This window comes from Erinaceus europaeus, chromosome 1, assembly GCF_950295315.1.
Source record: "Erinaceus europaeus chromosome 1, mEriEur2.1, whole genome shotgun sequence".
Taxonomy (NCBI): Eukaryota; Metazoa; Chordata; class Mammalia; order Eulipotyphla; family Erinaceidae; genus Erinaceus; species Erinaceus europaeus.
Window position 1 is genome coordinate 88,209,227 of NC_080162.1, and position 18,836 is coordinate 88,228,062.

General features: G+C 47.6%; 1 protein-coding gene across 2 annotated transcripts in view; it reads left to right on the forward strand.

Annotated features, from left to right (window-relative positions):
* Positions 1–796: 796 nt before the first annotated feature.
* TOX2 (TOX high mobility group box family member 2) overlaps positions 797–18,836 on the forward strand; it is a 178,099-nt gene continuing 160,059 nt past the window's right edge. For both annotated transcript variants that reach the window (XM_060190362.1, XM_060190369.1), the window contains exon 1: positions 797–951. In XM_060190362.1, coding sequence (XP_060046345.1) covers positions 853–951 — 99 coding nt within the window. In that variant the 5' untranslated portion in view covers positions 797–852. The remainder of the gene's footprint in view (positions 952–18,836) is intronic.

Below are 18,836 nucleotides of genomic sequence, written 5' to 3' on the forward strand. Positions count from 1 at the left end.
AGTTTGTTCCCGTCACCCCTCTGCCCCAGGGCTGCACTCCATCTCCCTCCTCTCACTTCAGGAGACCCCTGGGGTGGGGTGAGGGGTGTCCAGTCTCTAATTCTTCCTGATTTCAGTTTCTAGGCCATTGCCCTGGCCCGCCACCCCGCTCATTGAGGGGCGCAGGGTGCGTCCGTCTATTCTCCCTCCGGTTGTCAGTCCTGACCCTTTTTGGGGGGGAGGGATGGAGGCGGAGCCCCCATACCTGGAGCTCCATCACTGAAGCTGCAAGCCGGGGCCCCAGCCTTCCCTCCTTTGTGAGTGCTTCAAGAGCTGCCAACCTCTCCCCACCTACCAGTGACTCAGATCTGAGGGGCGCGAGGGGGAGCACCCCCAGATCATGCTCAGGCACTGGCCCCCACTTGGGAAAGCGGCCCCCAAAGCGTCCCCCGGCCACTTCTACCCTCAGTTTCTCTGTGTCTGGAAACAGAGGGGGGCTTCAGCGACACCCCAAGTCCTCAGGGCAGGGACTGTCCCACTTCTGAGGAACCGTGTCTTATAGCGGCGGCTCCCTCCTGCCACCCTGGGTGGCAAAAGGCGGAGCGCGAAAGGGCCGTCGGGAGCGGCGCGCTGACAGTGCGGGGCACAGGGCGGACGGGCCCGGGCGGGGGCTGAGTCCTCGCTGCGCCCGGGGCCGGAACAATAGCGCGCGCCGGCGGGCGGGGGCGGGGCAGGGGGCGGGGCAGGGGGCGGGGCGATGAGTCCGGCACCGCCCCCGCCCCGCCCCCCGCGCTCCACACCCTCGCGCACTCGGGCTCCCACCGCCGCCCGCCGCCCGCCCAGGCACAGCCCGCGGGAGCCGCCGCGCCCGCCATGGACGTCCGCCTGTACCCCTCGGCGCCCGCGGTGGGCGCGCGGCCCGGGCCCGAGCCGGCCGGCTTGGCGCCCCTGGACTATTACCACTGCGGCAAGGTAGGCGGGGCCGGGCGGGGGGCCGGGCGGGCGGGGCCTGTCCGCGCCCTCGGATCCCGCACTCGTGCGCCGCGGCGGCGTCCCGGGCTGGAGCGCGGGGCCGGCTCCCCCGGCGGCGCGGGACGCAGGCGCTCTCGGGGCCCCCGGGGGACACGCACCGCCCCGCCGACGGCGCACGCCGCGCACACCGACCCCTGGCGGTCTCCGTCGCCCGACAGTCGCGCCGCCGCTCCGGCCCGCGCGGTGACCCCGTCCCGCACGAGCCACCCGCCCCGGCACGGCCCCGCGCCGCCGCGCGCCTCATACGACGGGGCCGCCGGCCGCTGTCACCCGCCGCCGCGCCGCGCGGACGGTCACACAAAGGAGCCGCAGCGACGGCCACACGCTCGCAGCCACCGAGACTCACTCAGTCTCCCTCTCACTCCCGCGCCCGTGGGCTGCGATCCCCCGACACACGCGTCGCCCTGACGGCCCCGCACTCGCGCTCCCGCCCGCACCCCGGCGTCCACACTCGCGCGTCGGGGTTTTCACTCGGCGGGGCCGCGGCCCGCGAACCGGGCGGTCGCTCAATTGGCCGGCGCCGCCCGGGAGCGACGCCCCTTCCCTCACCCGCCGTCCGCTCGGCCGGGAGCCCCGCGCCCCGCCGCGAACTTTGCAACTTAGTTGGCGCGCGGCCCCGTCACGCGGCCCCGGATCGAGCGGCGGCGGGTGAGCGCCGCCCCCACTCGGGGCGCTGAGGGGAGGGGGGGCGTTTCTGCCCAGATCGCGGGGTCTCCCGGGCCGGGCCTCGCGGGGAGCGGCCTCAGCCTGGCAGACACGCGGGGCGGGGGGGGAGGGGCGGAGGCGGCAAAGTTAGGGGCCGCGGGCTGGGGCGGGGGCGGTGTCCAGAGGAGAAGGCCGCGTCCAGTGATGGAGGGAAAGTCGGTAAAAGTAGCCAGTGGAGTCTTGAGGAAGAAGACCTTGGGTCTGCGGGGGCGGGGCGGGGGGGCGCACCTGGGCTGGTTTTCTGTGCTTGACTTAAAAGTCATTAAAATATTTATCTATTCACTTATTATTTGAGAGGTACACAGACGCTCCAGAGCAATGTTGAGGTGCGGTGCGGCTTCTGTTGATGCTGAGATTAAACCTGGCACCTTCGGGCATCTGCCTCCTGTGAGAGAGCGTCAGGTGCACAGCCCTTTCTGTCTCTCGGAGCCGGCTTCGTCGTGATGGTGGTGGTGGTGCTTATTATTTTCTAAGAAGCTGGCAGGGCTCCAGCCTCTGGCTTGGTGTTACCGTTTGGGGGTTGGGGACTTGTGCCTCTGAGCCTGGGTAGGTGGGTGCCCCTTACCCGGGAATGTCCAGTGAAGGGTGATGTTTCCGTAAACCCAGCCAGAATGGAGCGGCCCTTATATAAGGAGGCCTTGGAAGGCAACTCCCCGGGGAGTTTCCTGCTTTATTTTCATGTAAAGATCGGACTCAGCACCTATGGGGAAAAAACTCAGCAGCCTGTGGGGAAAAAACAACAACAAACAAACAAACAAAAAAACTCTGATGGAGGGAACTGGGCCAGGCCAGTGATTCAGATTGTCTGCGTTTTAGGGTCTCAGACCCAGAGCTCAGGGTGTGGCAGGTGGGAGTAGGGTGGCCAGTCAGTCGGGGCCACCAAGATCGCTGAAAGGAGTGAAACTAGCTTGAAGGTGAAACAGGAGAAGTTACTTGGTTCAGGGTGGGTTAGGGGCCTATGGTAGGAGACCACTGTGATCAGACCTCTGCAGTGCTAGTAGCAGGGGCTTGGTGACTGGACACTGATGCGGAGGGATATGTCCAGGCTCCATCCTTCCAGTCGGTCACTAGGGGAAACTGAGGCACAGGTGCAGCATTGGCCTCCCTTGGTTTCTACAGATTGGGCTGTAGAACCAGGACAATACAGCTTGTGCACTGGGGGCTCAGTCCCTGGAGTCCAGACAGGAGATCTGTCCCTACAAGGACCCAGGCCTGAGAAACACAAGGGTGAGCATTTGCCCAAGATGCCAGGCAACCATGGGGCAGCTGACCTGGAAGCGCCCCTGGCGACAGTTCCCTTGGCGACTGTCCCCTTAGCAATCCTCCACTCAGATCCCAGCCTTTCAACCACCGTCATGAGCAGTGGCTGTTCTTTGGTATCCTTTGTCTGAGAAAACACACAATAACAGAAAAGCAGCTATGGTTTCACATTTGCTTTGAAATAGACGTGCATTTTTAACAGTCACGATAAAATTTGCATTTTTTTTGAAGAAATAACATTACTTATTTTATAGTATAACACTATCTGGTAAGCATAGTAGCTTGTCACCCTGTGGTCCCTAGTCCATGATCTGTGGCCCAGTGCTGGGTACCATCAATACCCTCTTTCCTTGCTTCTTAATGGGGGAAACTGAGTCATGGACTAGTGTTCTCACCATTTACATAAATTTCTTGGTTTCCAGCTTGACACTTGACTTCCCCACAAGTCTCTTTTGTGGTTTGTGTGTGTGTGTGTGTGTGTGTGTGTGTGTGCAGAGGTGGTTGTCATATCCTTCCTAGGGTTGCTCTGACTTCTTCCCTGGCAGACTTCCGGTCACCGGCATTGGGAAAACCTGGATTTCAATCTCTAGTTGTGGCATTGTGACTGAAGGCAAATGATTTTTAGTGCAAACTCTCTCTGTCTTTTCTGAGATAGATTTAAGTGCAATAAAATTCTAATTTTGAGTTTATAGCTCCATGAGATTTGATAGTAACTATTATCCTCATCCAGATAGAGAATCTTTTTCAGCATCCCAGAAAATTCTCTCACCATCCTTTCCAGCAGTACTCTCCCCACCTCCCCACCCCCACCCCCACCAACCCTAGGGGAAATGACTTGGCTGATTTTATATTAGCAATGTTTTAAGCTCAACTTAAGTGTATTAAATCTAGATAAGTTTTGGAACCTCATGCAGCATATGCATTTTCCTGTTCTTTGCTCAGTGCAGTATCTTTATGATTCATCCATATTGTGTAATCACTGTAACTTGTTCCATTTTATAGCTAGGCAATTTATTGCATTGCATGAATATAGCATAATTGGTTTATCTGTTCACTGGTTGATGGACATTTGAGTGTGCTTTTTAATTTGGGCAATTAGAAATAAAGTTCCTGTGAACATTCTTAAACACGTGTTTGGGGAGGGGCAGTTATTTAATATCTCTGAGTCTCACTATCCTTCTGAAGACAGCATTTCCTGCCTCTAAGGTTCAGGAGGGTTAAATGAGGCAATAATGTAGGTTAGGAAAGTTCTTGGCACTTACCTGATACTAATTAGATAGTGATGGTATTGGCCACCTGGGAACTATTCCAATAAGAGGCTTGGGATCTCTGTGTTCCAAGCATCCTTCATCCTTGGTCCAAACTTCCTTTATGGCAAACCTGGGTACCACTTTCCCCATTCAGTGTTCCATGTCCTCTCTCCCTCCAGGATTCTTTAAGCACTGAGTCTGCTGTGGCATGTTCTACCATCCATCCATTAGTCAGAAAAATAGTTATCAATCACGTCTTTGTGCTAGGTAACTAATGCAACAGTAGTGAACAGAAGGGACTTAAATTACTTCCCTCTGGAGCTGAAATATTAGTACGGGAAATCATATAATTAAGTATAATATACTCTATGAGGACTGACAGCTGATACAGCTGTGGAGGAAAATGAAGTAGGGAAGAGGGTTAAGGGTGCCGAGACCTGGGACTGTGTTTGCAATTTTATTTTATTAGAATGTGGTTATTAGGTACCGGGGCCTAATGTGTGCCCTCTCTGTAGACTGAGTCACCTCCCTGGCTCAATTAGAATTTTTTTTTTTAAGAGTGAGAGGAAAAATAGAGATACCAAAGCACCACTTCATACTTCACCATCCATGGACTCCCCTATCTCTGCCCTTTGTGCACTTACGTGGTCCTGTGGATCAAATCCAAGGCTTTACACCTGGAAAGGTGTAACTCCCCTTGCTGAATCATTTCCCCTATCCCATTTTGCGGGTTTATTTATTTGCTACCAGAGTTATTGCTGGGGCTTAGTGCCTAAAAATCCCCCCCTTTTTAAATTTTTATTTGATAGAACAGAGAAAAATTGAGAAGGGAGGGGCAGATAAGAGGGAGAAAGAAAGGTAGCCACCTGCAGACCTACTTCACCCCTGGTGAAGCATCCCCTGCAGGTGGGGAGCTGGGGGTAGGACTCAAACCTGGGTCCTTGCATATAATACTGTGTGCACTTAACTGGGTGCTCAACTGCTGGCCCCCATTGTGCAGTTTTAAATAGGAAGGTTGGGGAAGCTTTTATGGTCTAGAGCAGTATTTTTCAAATTTAGGTACATAATAAGGTTCATCTGGTAAGATTTAAAAAAAAAACAAAACAGGTTCCTGGGCTCCAATCCAATTGGTCTGGACTGGGGCCCTGAGAATTTGCATGTCTAATAAGCTCTGGAGGATGGGAGGATGCTGCTGCTGGTCCAGCCACTGCAGGGCATGGCAGTGCTTGACTGGTCTGTGCACAGGTTTCTGTGGGCTCCATGCCAAAGTGCGCTCCACCCACAGCCCTGGGCACATCATCTGCCTGGATGGGAGGGAGACAGGTCTGGTGAGTGAACCATCGAGGTCTCCTTGTGATGACAGTCAGTCAGTAGGGGTAGCTGTTCCTGCCTCATCAGATCTGAGATATGTGGAGCCTGCTCAGCATCCCTGCTGGGTGACGTCCCCACAGCTTCTTTCTGCAGGGACACAGGTGGCTGTGGAAAGAGTAGCCCTGTTCCAAGTGAGCTGTGAGCCGGGGGCACTCTGGAAGGATGTCAGTGCTTCTGCTGGAGGCTCCTCTTTACTTTCCATCTAGATGTGTTTCTTATCCTCTGCACCCCCCCACACACACCTGTTCTATGTGGTCCTCTTTGACCACTTTTCTGAGCCTTACCCATGTTGGAAGCAGTAATTTAGGGCTGGCTCTGCTCCCACCAACCTGTTAGTTGATCTTGGGCTCTTCTTTGGGCCTTAATCTCCTACTCCCTACCCACCAACCCTCACCCCTGTTGAAAAAGGAAGGCAAGTCCATGACCATCAGCTTACTGAAGCAGAAGATGGGGTGTGAAGATAGTGAAAGAAGCCTGGCAGCTACTTTGTCACTACAGAGTCTGGCCACCAGGAAGGAGGAAGAGGATGCTTTTATGAGGAGACAGATCCTCTAGGCTCCAAAGAGCAGGAACCTATCTATGTATTTCCAGGGTGTTAGATGCTTGAGGAACTGAGCATCTGTTTGGCTCTTAAGATCTGAAGACTTTGTGGTGAGCACATGGAGGGCAGGGCAGGGGCCAAGAGTCTTTGGTTGACCTTATATTCCTAGAGTGGCTCTCTTGAGTGGGTGCAGAGGACCTAGGAGAACAGCTCTGAGCCTGCACACTGAGTCCCTGCAGGATGGAACCCCCATACCTCACTGTATTCCCCAGGGCGCCCATGTAGTGCTGCTGCATGCCCAGTGTGATTCAAGAGGGTCATCTTGGGTTGGGCAGTGGTGTTACACCTGGTTGAACGCACACCTCACCATGTGTAATGACCCAGGTTCTGGCCCTGACCCCCACCTGTCGGGGGGAAGCTTCACTTTCTCTCCCTCTCTACCTTCTCTTTCCCTCTCAATTTCTCTTTGTCCTATCAAATAAATACATAAAAATAAAGTATGTTTCTTCTTTCTTTCTTTCTTTCTTTCCTTCTTTCCTTTCTTTCTTTCTTTCTCTTGTTTCAACTGTATATGGGAACACTTTTTTTTTAAAAAAAAAAGGTTTTTATTTATAAAATGGAAACACTAACAAGACCATAGGATAAGAGGGGTACAATTCCACATAATTCCCACCACCAGAATTCCGTATCCCATCCCCTCCCCTGATGGCTTTCCTATTCTTTATCCCTCTGGGAGTATGGACCCAGGGTCATTATGGGGTGCAGATGGTGGAAGGTCTGGCTTCTGGAATTGCTTGGTGGAAGGTCTGGCTTCTGGAATTGCTTCCCCACTGAATATGGTTGTTAACAGATCAATCCATACTCCCAGCCTTTAGAAAGTGTGTTCTAATGGAGAAACATAAGAAAAGAGAACCATCTCTTATTCAAATATCTGAGTGTTGTGCTGATCTCAGCATTTAAAGGCAGGGTAGATTCTGAAACTCAACAGACTTGGATTTGAAGGCTGCCTTTACCTCGTTGTACTTGAGTCTCCAAAGCTGGAAAATGGACACATCAGCATTCCCCAGTGGGGCTGCCCTGAGGGTTGGAGACCATGTATACACAGTACTAGGTCCTTGCTGGAAATAATTTTAGTTCTACTCACAATAGCACACTAGCAATCTAGATGTGAGAGATCCTAATTTCAGCTCATGGTTTATGGACAGCCACGGGGGAGGGACAATTCCCTCCTTTCATCCCTTCCTCCCTCCCTCCCTTCCTCCCTTCCTTTCTCTTTTATTTATTTGTTTATTTATTTATTTATTTATTTTTATGGGGGCGGAGGGTGATGCTAATGGTCTACAGTGCAGTTGTTGACATCTGGGTACCATTCCAAATTTCCCAGTGTCAGGTGTCTGCAAAACATTATCACACCTAATTTAGGTCCTTTTCCACCATCATGCACTAAGACCTGAAACTCCCCCACCTTCACTCATTTTCATCCCTCCTTCTCCAGAGTCTTTTGCTTTGGTGCAACACACCAAGTTCAGTTCAAGTTTTACTTTGTGTTTTCCCCTTCTGTCCTTGTTTCTTCAGTTCTGCCTCTGAGTGAGATCATCCCATAGTCATCTTTCTCTTTCTAGCTTATCTCATTTAACATTCCTTCAAGCTTTATCCAAGATGAAGCAAAGGAGATGACTTCATCAGTTTTAATAGCTGAGTAATATTCCATTATATAAATATACTACAGCTGTCTTAGCCACTCACCTGTTGTTGGACATCTGGTTTTATTCAATTTGGTCTGTTCCAAATTGTCCTGCTGTGAACTAGATATCTTCAGGTGAGTATGTTTGTTTCCTTTGGATATAGCCCCAGGAGAGGAATTGTCATAGGGCAGATCTGGGCATTTCCAGGTCTTTCTTGGTCCTGGGATTTGATTTCCCCTGACCTCTGGTATGAAGAAGTCTTTTGTTGCTCAGGATTCCACTTCATATATATATATGAATATGATCAGGTAGACTGACATTTCTTGGGACTGAGAGCATGAGGTTGGATAGTTGCATCTGGGAATGAACCCAAGGCCTTAGGAGTGAGAGTGACTTTCCTGGGCCAATTTCATGTTATTTTAGACAGGAGACAAGATGGGGTGGGGGTAGAGGGTAGACAACTCTGTCTGACCATAGTGCTCCCATCTGGTGCCAGAGCTCAAACCCAGGACCTCATGCTCAGGTTCCACTCAGTGAGTTGTCTCCTAGCTTCTCCTCAGGATTCTGACTTGACAGGTTTGCTTGTTTCTGTTGCATCTTTCTTGACTCTGTGTGGGAGGGAAGGTGAAGTTAGCAGGCAGAGGAAACTGATATGAATGGCAACTGCACCATCCATGATGTGGCCTTCTTACCTTCTGCACAGCATCTGACTGCTCCAGGCTTCAGTTACCCTTTCTGTACAGGGGGACAGGAGAACCTTCCTCATGTTGCTACAAAGCTCAGGTAGGACATGAAAGTAGGAGATATGCATGGGTGTTCCCTGTAATCTTGAACAGCATTTCCCAACCCTAGCACTTGTGGTGTTTTGGACCTGCTATGGGAATTCCTTGTCGTCATGGGTGTTATCCACACATTAGAGAAGATGTGGTTATATCTGTGACCCCCTCTTCTTGGTCATGGCAATCAAAAGTATCTCTAGACTTTTCTAATTATTCCCTGGAGGGCAGACTCATTCCTGTTTGAGAATCACTGACCTAAAAATGTGGTGCTAAGCATAATCACTTCCAGTTCCATCCATTTTATTACAAAGGTCCCAATATCATCTTTTTTGATTTGCAGAATATTATTCCACAAAATACATATTCCATAACTTCTTTAGCCAGTCGTCTGTTGATAGATATTTAGGCTGCTTCCACTCTTTGACTATTGTGAATAATGTAGCTATGAATATAGGAGTGCACATGTTCCTTCAAATTAGTGTTTGCATGTCCTTTGAATAGACGCCTAAGAGTGATTTTGCTGGACCATAAGATAATTTCATTTTTATTTAAGGACTATCCATACAGTCTCCCAAAGGGGCTGTGTCAGTTTGCATTCCCACCAGCAGTGTAACAGAGTCCCTTTTTCTCCATAACTGGAGGTGATGATGCTTAGCAAAATAAGTAAAGAGATGAAAGACGGCTACCGGATGACTTCACTCATATCTGCAATCTAGAGAACTGAAACACATGAACTTTCAAATAAACCAGACCAACCAAACAACAGCAATGAAAAACAGAAACAAATAAACTGCCTTAGCCTAAAACGTTATGAGAAGTTTGGTGGTTATCGTGGTGATGGGGGAGGTTGGGGGCATAGAACTTTTGTGGGGGTGAAGTGCAGTGTGGAACTATAATATTAGAATTTTGTAGACAATTATTAATCACATAAAGAAGAAATTTAAAATGCAGTGCAAGTAAACTAGAAGGTGGAGGTGTCAAAAATGACAGAACTTTGGGGCCCATGCCATCTGCCAGTGTTTTGATCCTGTGACTCTGACAATGTGACCTGCCTCTCCCTGGCTGACAGTCACCATATTTATACGAACCCAAACTATGTGGTCCTTTTTTCTCAGTGTGGTTTGAGAGCAGCAGTAAAAACATATGGTAAGCAATTATTAACTTAATGAGTTGTAGTAAATTGTGATTTTTGGATCTTAGTGCACACATGTTATAGCGGGATAATAAATCTTGATCAGTTATCCTGGTGCTTAAACTTGCTATGGCACAACTGCGACTTTTGGTGTTTGCTGGCATGAGCCACAGGAGTGTGGTCTTTCACTCTGTGATTGCCTGTTGACTGCTGGGTTTTCCCCAAAATTTTAAGAGTTATTATTTTATTTTATTTTTATCAAGTGCCTACTGTGTGCTAGGGGATTTAACCTTGTTCCAAAGGCTCAACGAATCAGTGGGAGATTTGGATTTACTCTGTAAAAGGCTACATGGAGCTGCAACATGTTGGCTCAAAAGGCAGAGTCACAATTTGATATTTAATTGTCTGGGGGAAGTGCCAGTGCCATGGGTATGTGAAAGTTTTATCCAGAAGAGTCTTACAAGAAAAATCAAGGGGGAGGGGTGTGGAGTAGAAGGAGGACCTTTCAGGCAGAGGGGACAGCCATCCAAGGTGGGTTTGCAGGGGAGAGGTTTGAGGGTGCTGCCAGCCTTAGGCTGAGAGGCCCACCTGCAGGCAAGCTGGCACAGCAAAGAGATGAACGTAATGAGTGTTAAGGAGCTGGCCAGTTGGGCGTTAGCTAGAGGAATGAATGAATGCGTTGGAGCCAGAGGGGAGATGGGGTGTCAAGTGTTAGGAATTTCACATTTCTGGATCAGACCCTTATCTATGACTGTCTCCTAGACTTTTGCTGGGGAAAAGTTGAAGGGCTTGTGTTTGATTTCCCCCAGTAAAGAACTGTTAATGTTTTTCAAATCCCAGTGCAGCATACCACCTAGAAGGCAGTCAAAACACAGATTGCCTTAAATTTGTGTCTGGCTCTGGGCCAACCCCTGTGGAGAGCAGTCTGGAGAACTCTCAGAAGGCTAGAAATCGACCTACCCTATGACCTAGAAATTCCTCTCCTGGGGATACATACCAAGGAAACAAACAGACTTATATAAAGAGATCTGTAGGGGCTGAGTGGTGGCACATCTGGTTGAGCACACATGTTATAATGCACAAGGACTCAGGTTTGAGTACCCAGTCCCCACCTGCAGTGGGAAAGTTTTGTGAGTGGTGAAGCAGTGCTACAGGTATCTCTCTGTCTCTCTTCCTATCTCCCCCTTCCCTGTCTATTTCTGACCATTTCTATCCAATAAGTAAATAAAGATAATAAAATTAGAAAAGAATTTTAATTATTTTTATTTTTTAAATTTATTTATGAAAAGGAAACACTGACTAAACCATAGGGTAAGAGGGGTACAATTCCACAGAAATCACCACCACCAGAACTCAAGATCCCATCTCCTCCCTTGATAGCTTTCCTATTCTTTTTTTTTTAACATTTATTTATTCCCTTTTGTTGTCCTTGTTGTTTTTTTTTATTGTTGTAGTTATTATTGATGTCGTTGTTGGATAGGACAGAGAGAAATGGAGAGAGGAGGGGAAGGAAGACAAAGGGGGAGAGAAAGATAGAAACTTGCAGACCTGCTTCACCGCCTATGAGCTGACTTCTCTGCAGGTGGGGAGACGGGGGCTCAAACTGGGATCCTTATACAGGTCCTTGTGCTTTGCACCACCTGCGCTTAACCAGTTGTGCTACCACCTGACTCCTGATAGTTTTCCTATTCTTTAACCCTCTGGGAGTATGGACCCAAGGTCATTGTGGGATGCAGAAGGTGGAAGGTCTGGCTTCTGTAATTGCTTCCCTGCTGAACATGGGCATTGTCAGGTCAATCCATACTCCCAGCCTGCCTCTCTCTTTCCCTAGTGGGGCGGCGTTCTGGGGAATTGGAGCTCCAGGACACATTGGTGGGGTTGTCTGTCTAGGGAAGTCTGGTTGGCATCATGCTAGCATCTGGAACCTGGTGGTTGAAAAGAGAGTTAACATATAAAGTCAAACAAGTTGTTGATAAATCATGAACCTAAAGGCTGGAGTAGTGCAGATGAAGAGTGGGGGGGGGGTCTCCATTCTGTAGACACATTTAGTAGTAGACATAATTATATTCCAAAGGGCCTGTGGCTATACTAGTTTTGTTGTTGTTGTTGTTGTTTGTTTGTTTTCCCCTGAGCCTAAAATCTGATATGCAGGTGGATCCAAGTTATTGTCTGGGGAGATGATGTCATGGCTGGGAAAAGGACCAGAAAGCTGGATCAGGGAAGAGAGTAACTCCCAAATATGGGAGATCTGTGCATAGCTATGTCCATAGTAGCACAATTGGTAATAGCCCAAACTTGGAAGCAATCCAGGTATCCAATAACACATGAGTGGCTAAGAAACTTGTGATATATAAAGAGTGGAATACTATTCAGCTATTAAGAATGGTGAAGTCACCTTCATCACCTTTTACTTGGATGGAGCTTGAATGAATCATGTTGCATGCTATAAACCAGAAAGAGAAGGATGAATGTGGGATGATTTCACTCATGAGAAGAACTTAAGAAATAAGAACAGAATAGGGAAATGTAAAATGGAACTTGGACTGGTTTGGTGTATTGCACCAAAGCAAAGGACTCTAGGAAGGGAGGACAGGGAGAAGGGTGGGGGTGGGAGGCTTAATTTGGGTGGGTGGGGTGGTGAGAGTGTTTTGTAGACACCTCTATTAGTGAGATGAGAAATGATACTCATGTGCCAACAACTGACCAGAAACTTTCCAATTAAAAAAAGGAGGAGGAGAAGGAATAGGAGAAGGGGAAAAAAAATAGACATAGATTGCAGGAGCCATTCCCATAGGTCCTGACCCGGTGGGTCTGGGTTGGAAGCTGAGAATGTACACTGCTGACAAGCTGATGCTGCTGATGCCCCCAGCTGGGAAAATGCTGTTAGACAACATGAGTCCAGTGGGATATGGGAGGGTTTTCCCACTTTGGTTTAGGAACTGGGGGAGTGTCTGCTGGCCAGGGACACAAAGCCTGGACTCGTACAGCTAAGTGTTCCAGAGACCCCCTGTCTTCTCCTGCCCCCTAGAGGCCATGGGGAGAGTTTCCATCACATTATTTGAGCGTTAAGCTGGGTTCCCTGGAAATGGACACAGAGATGGACAGTTGACTGGGGGACCAGGGTGGGGGGTGGTTGTGGTGCAGTCTTAAGCAGGTGCACCTCTGAGTGACCTAGAGAAGTATGGTTAGGCAGAGGGAAAGCTGGCCTGGTAGGCAGTTACAGGTACAGCCACCCCACAGGGAGCCCTGCAGTAGGATGGGCTCCTCAGAGTGTCCTGAATGGATGCCTTTGAGCCTGGCATCCCCCTCATGTGCTCTGCTACTGAGTCACCTCTCCAGCCCCAAGCCCACAGCATCATGAGTTCCCACGTGTTCTTTCCCAAGTATTAAGTGGGCTCCACCCTGTGTATCTTCTGAGATCACATGAGCTAGGATCCTTTTTGCATTCACTTTTATTCATAATATACTCTCGACTGCATTTCACTTTTCTGTCATTACTCCCTCTTTTTCTTGAGTTCAGTTACTCTAGTCCCCTCCCCCCAATTGATTTTCTCACTGTAGAACACACAGAAATGCATTAGAATATAAAGGGAAAGGAAGAATGTCCCTGTTTTGTCTTCCTCACTTCCCCAGGAATAATAAGGGGGGTTATGATGAGTGTACTTCCAGTTTTAACCCTCCTTCAATTGGTCACTTTCTATTTTAAGTTTATTATATATGGGACTGGAGAGATTGCATATTTTTTATGTAAAAGGTTTTTTCAGGCCTGAGACTCTGAGGCCCCAGATTCAGCCTCCAGCACCACCATAAGCCAGAGTGGAACAGTCTCTGGTCTCTCTCCCTCTCCCTCCCTCTCTCTGTATCTCTCTCATTAAAACAAAATAAATATTAAAAATAAATTTATTGTCTGTTTCTGTAATTCTGTGTATCCTTCCTTACTTCTTTCTTCCTTTCATTTTTGTATTGTTTCTTGACTGATCATATATGACAGTAACTCATTTTATATTAGACATGTGACTGCCTTTTTGAAGATAATTCATTTCTTTAAAGTGGTCTTTTCCCTGCTTTAACTGTGGTTTTTCTGTTCATTAAAAACATTTTATTTATTTATTTTAATAAGAAAAAGAGAGGATATTTAGATCACTGCTCAGCTCTGGTTCATGGTAGAGCCTCAGGCATGAAAGTTTTACATAACCATAATGCTGTCTCCCTAGCCCCTGTGCTGTTCATTTTTAAGCCTCCCTTATATGCCAGTGTTTTATACAATCCCTTGGTGACTCTTGGTTGGTATTTATTTGTAAATAGTGTTCTAGATTGATCTGTGTTTGTGATTGTCCTCAGCATTGCTGGGAACCATGATCATGCTAGTAGGCATGACTTTGGGTTTTAGCTGCTCTGGGTGTGGTATATGGTGGACACTCAAAACTGGAGATTTTTGTGAGAGGCTGGGACAAGCTCACTTCGGGCTGGGGACATCTGCCTCTCATGCAGTTACCAGTTATCTGTGGGCACTGGGAGGCTCTGTCTTTCCTGCCTCATGTCCGCCCTTTCAGGAGATCCCGAGACAGGTCTCTCCTGGTAGTTAGAAAGCATTCCCTGACTTGAGTCTGGAGGCACAGCCCGCTTCTTAGGACTATAGACCAGTGCAGAGGTCTAGTCCCTCCCCTACCCAGGATTTCTAGCCCTTGCTCGCTTTCTCTTGGGCTTTTATGGGGTTCAGTTAGAAAAATGGTTTTTCCACAGGTCTTGTGATGGTGGTGTATTGGTCCCTTAGAGCTGGTAGATTTAATTATTATTCTGTCTTCTCACTTTCCAGCACTCTCAATATTTCCAATCCCCAACCCTTTCTTGCTTTCATACAGGCTTTTATGGAGTTAGTGATTCCATTTTACCTACTTATCCTCCCGTCCATCTGTCTGAACTATGAATATATATGGGCATGTATGTAATAGAGTATATATGTGTCTCTGTCTCTTTTTGTGATTCAAGCAGGATGTAGAAGAGGAGAGGAGAGGTTAAACAGTATGTGCTGTATTAGTCATCTTGAACAAAAAGTATTTTTTCACTGCTTTTTTATTTTAAAATTTCATATTTTATGGAGAGAGAAGTAAGATAAAAATAGTCCCAGATGATGCCCTGAGCTTTTACTACATCTCATGCTCATTCCCTCATGTCATCTCATTAACCTTCAGAGGTGCATGTGTCCCAAATTGTAGGTGAAAAAACTGAGAGCCAAACTGATGAAGTTACAGGAGGCAACGGGCTGGCTGGCAGAGCTGTCTGCTCCTGGGTGCCAGGTGGAGCACTGCCCTCTGCAGGGCTGGAAGTGTGGATCAGCTTGCCCCTGGCTTTTATTGCTGATATTTTCCCTCTCCTGGGAACCAGACACTTTCCATCTGGGCCTCCTGACTTGGTTTTTAACTTCAAACTTTATTTACTAATAGAATGCCTTCACATTCTAGCTAATTAAAACGTGCTTATCTCGTAGTTAGGCCTAATTTGAAGGAATGATTTAGGAATTTGTCGGAAATGAATACAACTCAGTAGTCTAACCCAAGGTCAATCCCATGCATAAATTTTATTGTTTCATTGTGCTGAGTTTTGACTGGAACCAAACTTGATATTGTGGAAGATGAGCCTTGGGCCTTTTGTTGCCCATTTTATTCTGCAAATATTTACTGACTGCTTATTGAGTGCCCTCTATATTACTTAAGGAGCCCTTTCTACCCTACCTTGTATGCACTGTCTGTTCTGTATGTCCACTTGAAATGTAAGTTAATTTTGATTTTGATGCAAAAACCAGATGGTGGGTTCAGATGTGACTTTGAGTTTGATGAATGTGTATATGTTTATATCCTGGCATTTACAGACTGTGACTTTAGACCTGTCATTTAGCCTCTCTGAGCCCCCGTTTATATTTATTTCTCCTTGTTGCTGTTGTTGTTATTATTATTATTATTACTATTTTACCAGGGTATTGCTTTTCTCTGGGTTTGGTGTGGGAGATTGAACTGGGACCTCAGAAGTTAGAGCCAGCATAGTCATTACGCTATCTCTCCCACCCATCTAAGGTTTCTGATAGCCAAACTTGCCCCTCACGTTTATGGTGGGACCTTTGGGAGATAAAGTAAAGTCATTCCCTCCCTCATTCTGGCTTCTAGGTATGCCACAGGTGAGCTGGGCCCTCTGTTGAGAACAGCAGACATAGACTCCCTGCCAGGTTTGTCTGTCTTCTATCAATGATCATGTCTAAGGAGCCTCCTGGTTCAGAATGGGTGTGGTGATGGCTTTGGCTAGAATGATCTTTTTCTCTTCGGTCTTCTTCTTTTTCATTGCATACCTGTAGGGACTCATTAAGCATCAATTAAACATTCAGATTCCCAGGCTATACACAGATAACACATAGTAATATTCCCCTCAAAGGAGCTGGCACAGAGACTACAGCCTGCCAACTGGGCCCACAATTCTTCGTTCCCTGGAGTCCTTCCTTCAGCGGCCTATGCAGTAGTTCATGGGGGCAGCCAGGAGCTCTTTTTGCCAGCAACTCTGCCACCTGCCCTTCCCCCAGCTTGCAGTTCAAAAAGGTGAGGCCCACAATGGGTAAGTTTTTGAAACCTCATTTCCCCAAGGAACCCTATCAATTGTAACAACTGGACGTAGGGATTATAAAAGTCACCACACATAAGGAAAGCCTGAAGTAGGACTGTTTAGTAGGATATTTATCATTTATTTATAATTCCTTCCCATCAAGATACATCTTATAGTCAGGGGTCATTTTTACCATAAACAGAGTTGCCTGACAACATAGTTAGCATCCGACCCTCATTAGGTTTCCAGAGGTGATATGCTGGACAGTTAATACAGATGGCATCCTCTTGCAAAAGGCATAAGGATTTGGTTAACCCTTTACCTATACTCACGCCCTCTTTCCCTTGAAGGGATAGTGCTTTTCAACTCTTGAGGAAGGATGCATAAAGCCCTGTAATACATTCCGGCTTGTACTGTATACATTTTCCAGTTGATCTATAGAAGAATATTCACAAATTCTGCCCAGGAGATAAGCTTTGAAGTTATCCTGGCCTAGGACCAGATCCTGGCTTTGTAATTTATTAAGATTTAATTAATGAACTAATGATGCACTTACTCAGCATCCAGTGAATATTCGTAGTTATATGTATACAGGGCTTTGTAGGTAGATAGGTATAGGTTCCAGACATCAACAAGTGACTAAGACCTGGCCCTTGCACTTGACAAGCCAGTCTTACTAGAGAAATGAGCAGAAATGAATGAATTGCAAATAGAGGTTGGAATGCTAGGCCAGGCTAGTAAGGCTACTCAGAGGAAGGGGTATCTGTGCGTGATGATGAATTCCTGGGTAGGGAAAAGCCCTTCACATAAGAGCCATAGCACATGCCAACAGCATAGGAAGGGCTGAGAGTAGCAACAGACTAGGCAGGAGATTGGTGCATGGACATTTGGGGAGATACAAATGGCTCGGGGCCTCTGTTTTTGCATCTACAAAATGGGGTTAACAGTGCATGCCTGCTTATGGAATTAAATGAGCTAACAATGCATGTTGAAGCACCTGGGGTAGTTGATTCCAGTTCCCTTTGTAAATCTATCTATGGATGCCTAAGAGCCAGACTTTGATTTTAAATGAGACAAAGAAAAAGCAATACTGGAAGGGTTGGGCTCCCACCTGTGCAATGCCAGCATTTCCTCCGTTGATCTTCTTTTGGGTGGAGCACTAAACATGTGCAGACTGTCTTGGATTATGTCTTACAGTATCAGTGAAGCACATAATTGTGTTTTCCTAATGGCTCGACATTAACAATAAGCCACGACCCTGTTGAAGCATTCCCTGGGACAATTTTCCATCTGCCGACAGTCGGGTGTCTGCCTGATGCTCTGTCAACATATCTTGTCATTTGCCTCTTTGTCTTGCTTTTCTGAAAGGTGGCCACCTCCCACATGCCAGCTGGGGCTGCTTAGCTTTCAGTGGACATTGAAGACATTTACTACCCAGTGACCGAAAGTCACACAACAGAGTAGTCATACAACAAGCTGAGGCAACATATTGGCCAGGATAGAGATCTCTCTGATGCAGAAATTGGACCCTGCATTTCTCTCTGTGCAAAACCAGTCAGTGGCTCTCCCTATAGCTTAGTGAGCTCTCACCAACCCATCAGAGCTCAGCTTAAAGTCTTCCAGATAACATCAGATGCCTCCCCTCCTTCCCTTAGGTCATTGTGGAGTCTTGCCTCTGCCAGGGTTTCCAGACTTACTCCCAGCTCTTATGTCTGAGGCACCAGGCTTGGTGTTGGCTGAGCAAAGGCATGAAGTACACTGTCTTGGACTCCATCCTTGCCTTCTTGCTGTTTCACTCATCCTCTCCCCACCCCACCCCACCCCCCGCTCCCACACACCCCTATTTGCCTTTTCACTTGAGGAACTTGAATTAGCTGCTCCCTTCACCTGGAATGTTATTGCCTTTACTCTTCACATGACTGCCTTCTGCTTATTTTTCAGAACTCAGTTTTATCCTCGCTATCTCTTAAGACACTGACCCCAATCTATGAACTTAACTCACTGTTCTCTGTCATAGCCTCGAGGGTTTTTCCCCTCCATTTCATGGTATGAGTTTTTGTTCCCCTTGGAGTACAGTAGGTTTATACTTGCTTTCTTCACCTCTGAGGCCCCAGCACCTTAGCATGATGTCTACTCTGTAGCAGGTGCTCAAGAAAGCTGTTGCAAGAATGAATGACTCAGTGTTGTGGTCCACTTTTCCAGAGGTGACCATCATAGTCCATCTCCCAGGTTGTGTTTCCAAGGGTAATTTACTCACCCTTTCTGGGCCTCACTTGTTTGGACATTGTTGCAAGGAGGATTACATGTATCTATGCCAGAGATATAGCTTCTGGTTCTGCATGTGTTAAGAAATGTGAATTTCCATGGTAGCAATGCATTACTCTCACCTCTAGCCCAGCCTGAGGAAGAAAGTTGAACTAGTTGTCAAGTTCTCATACTTGTTTTTTTTTTTTTTTTGGCCTCCAGAGTATCATTGGGCTTGGTGCCTAGACTACAAATCCACTGCTCCTGGCA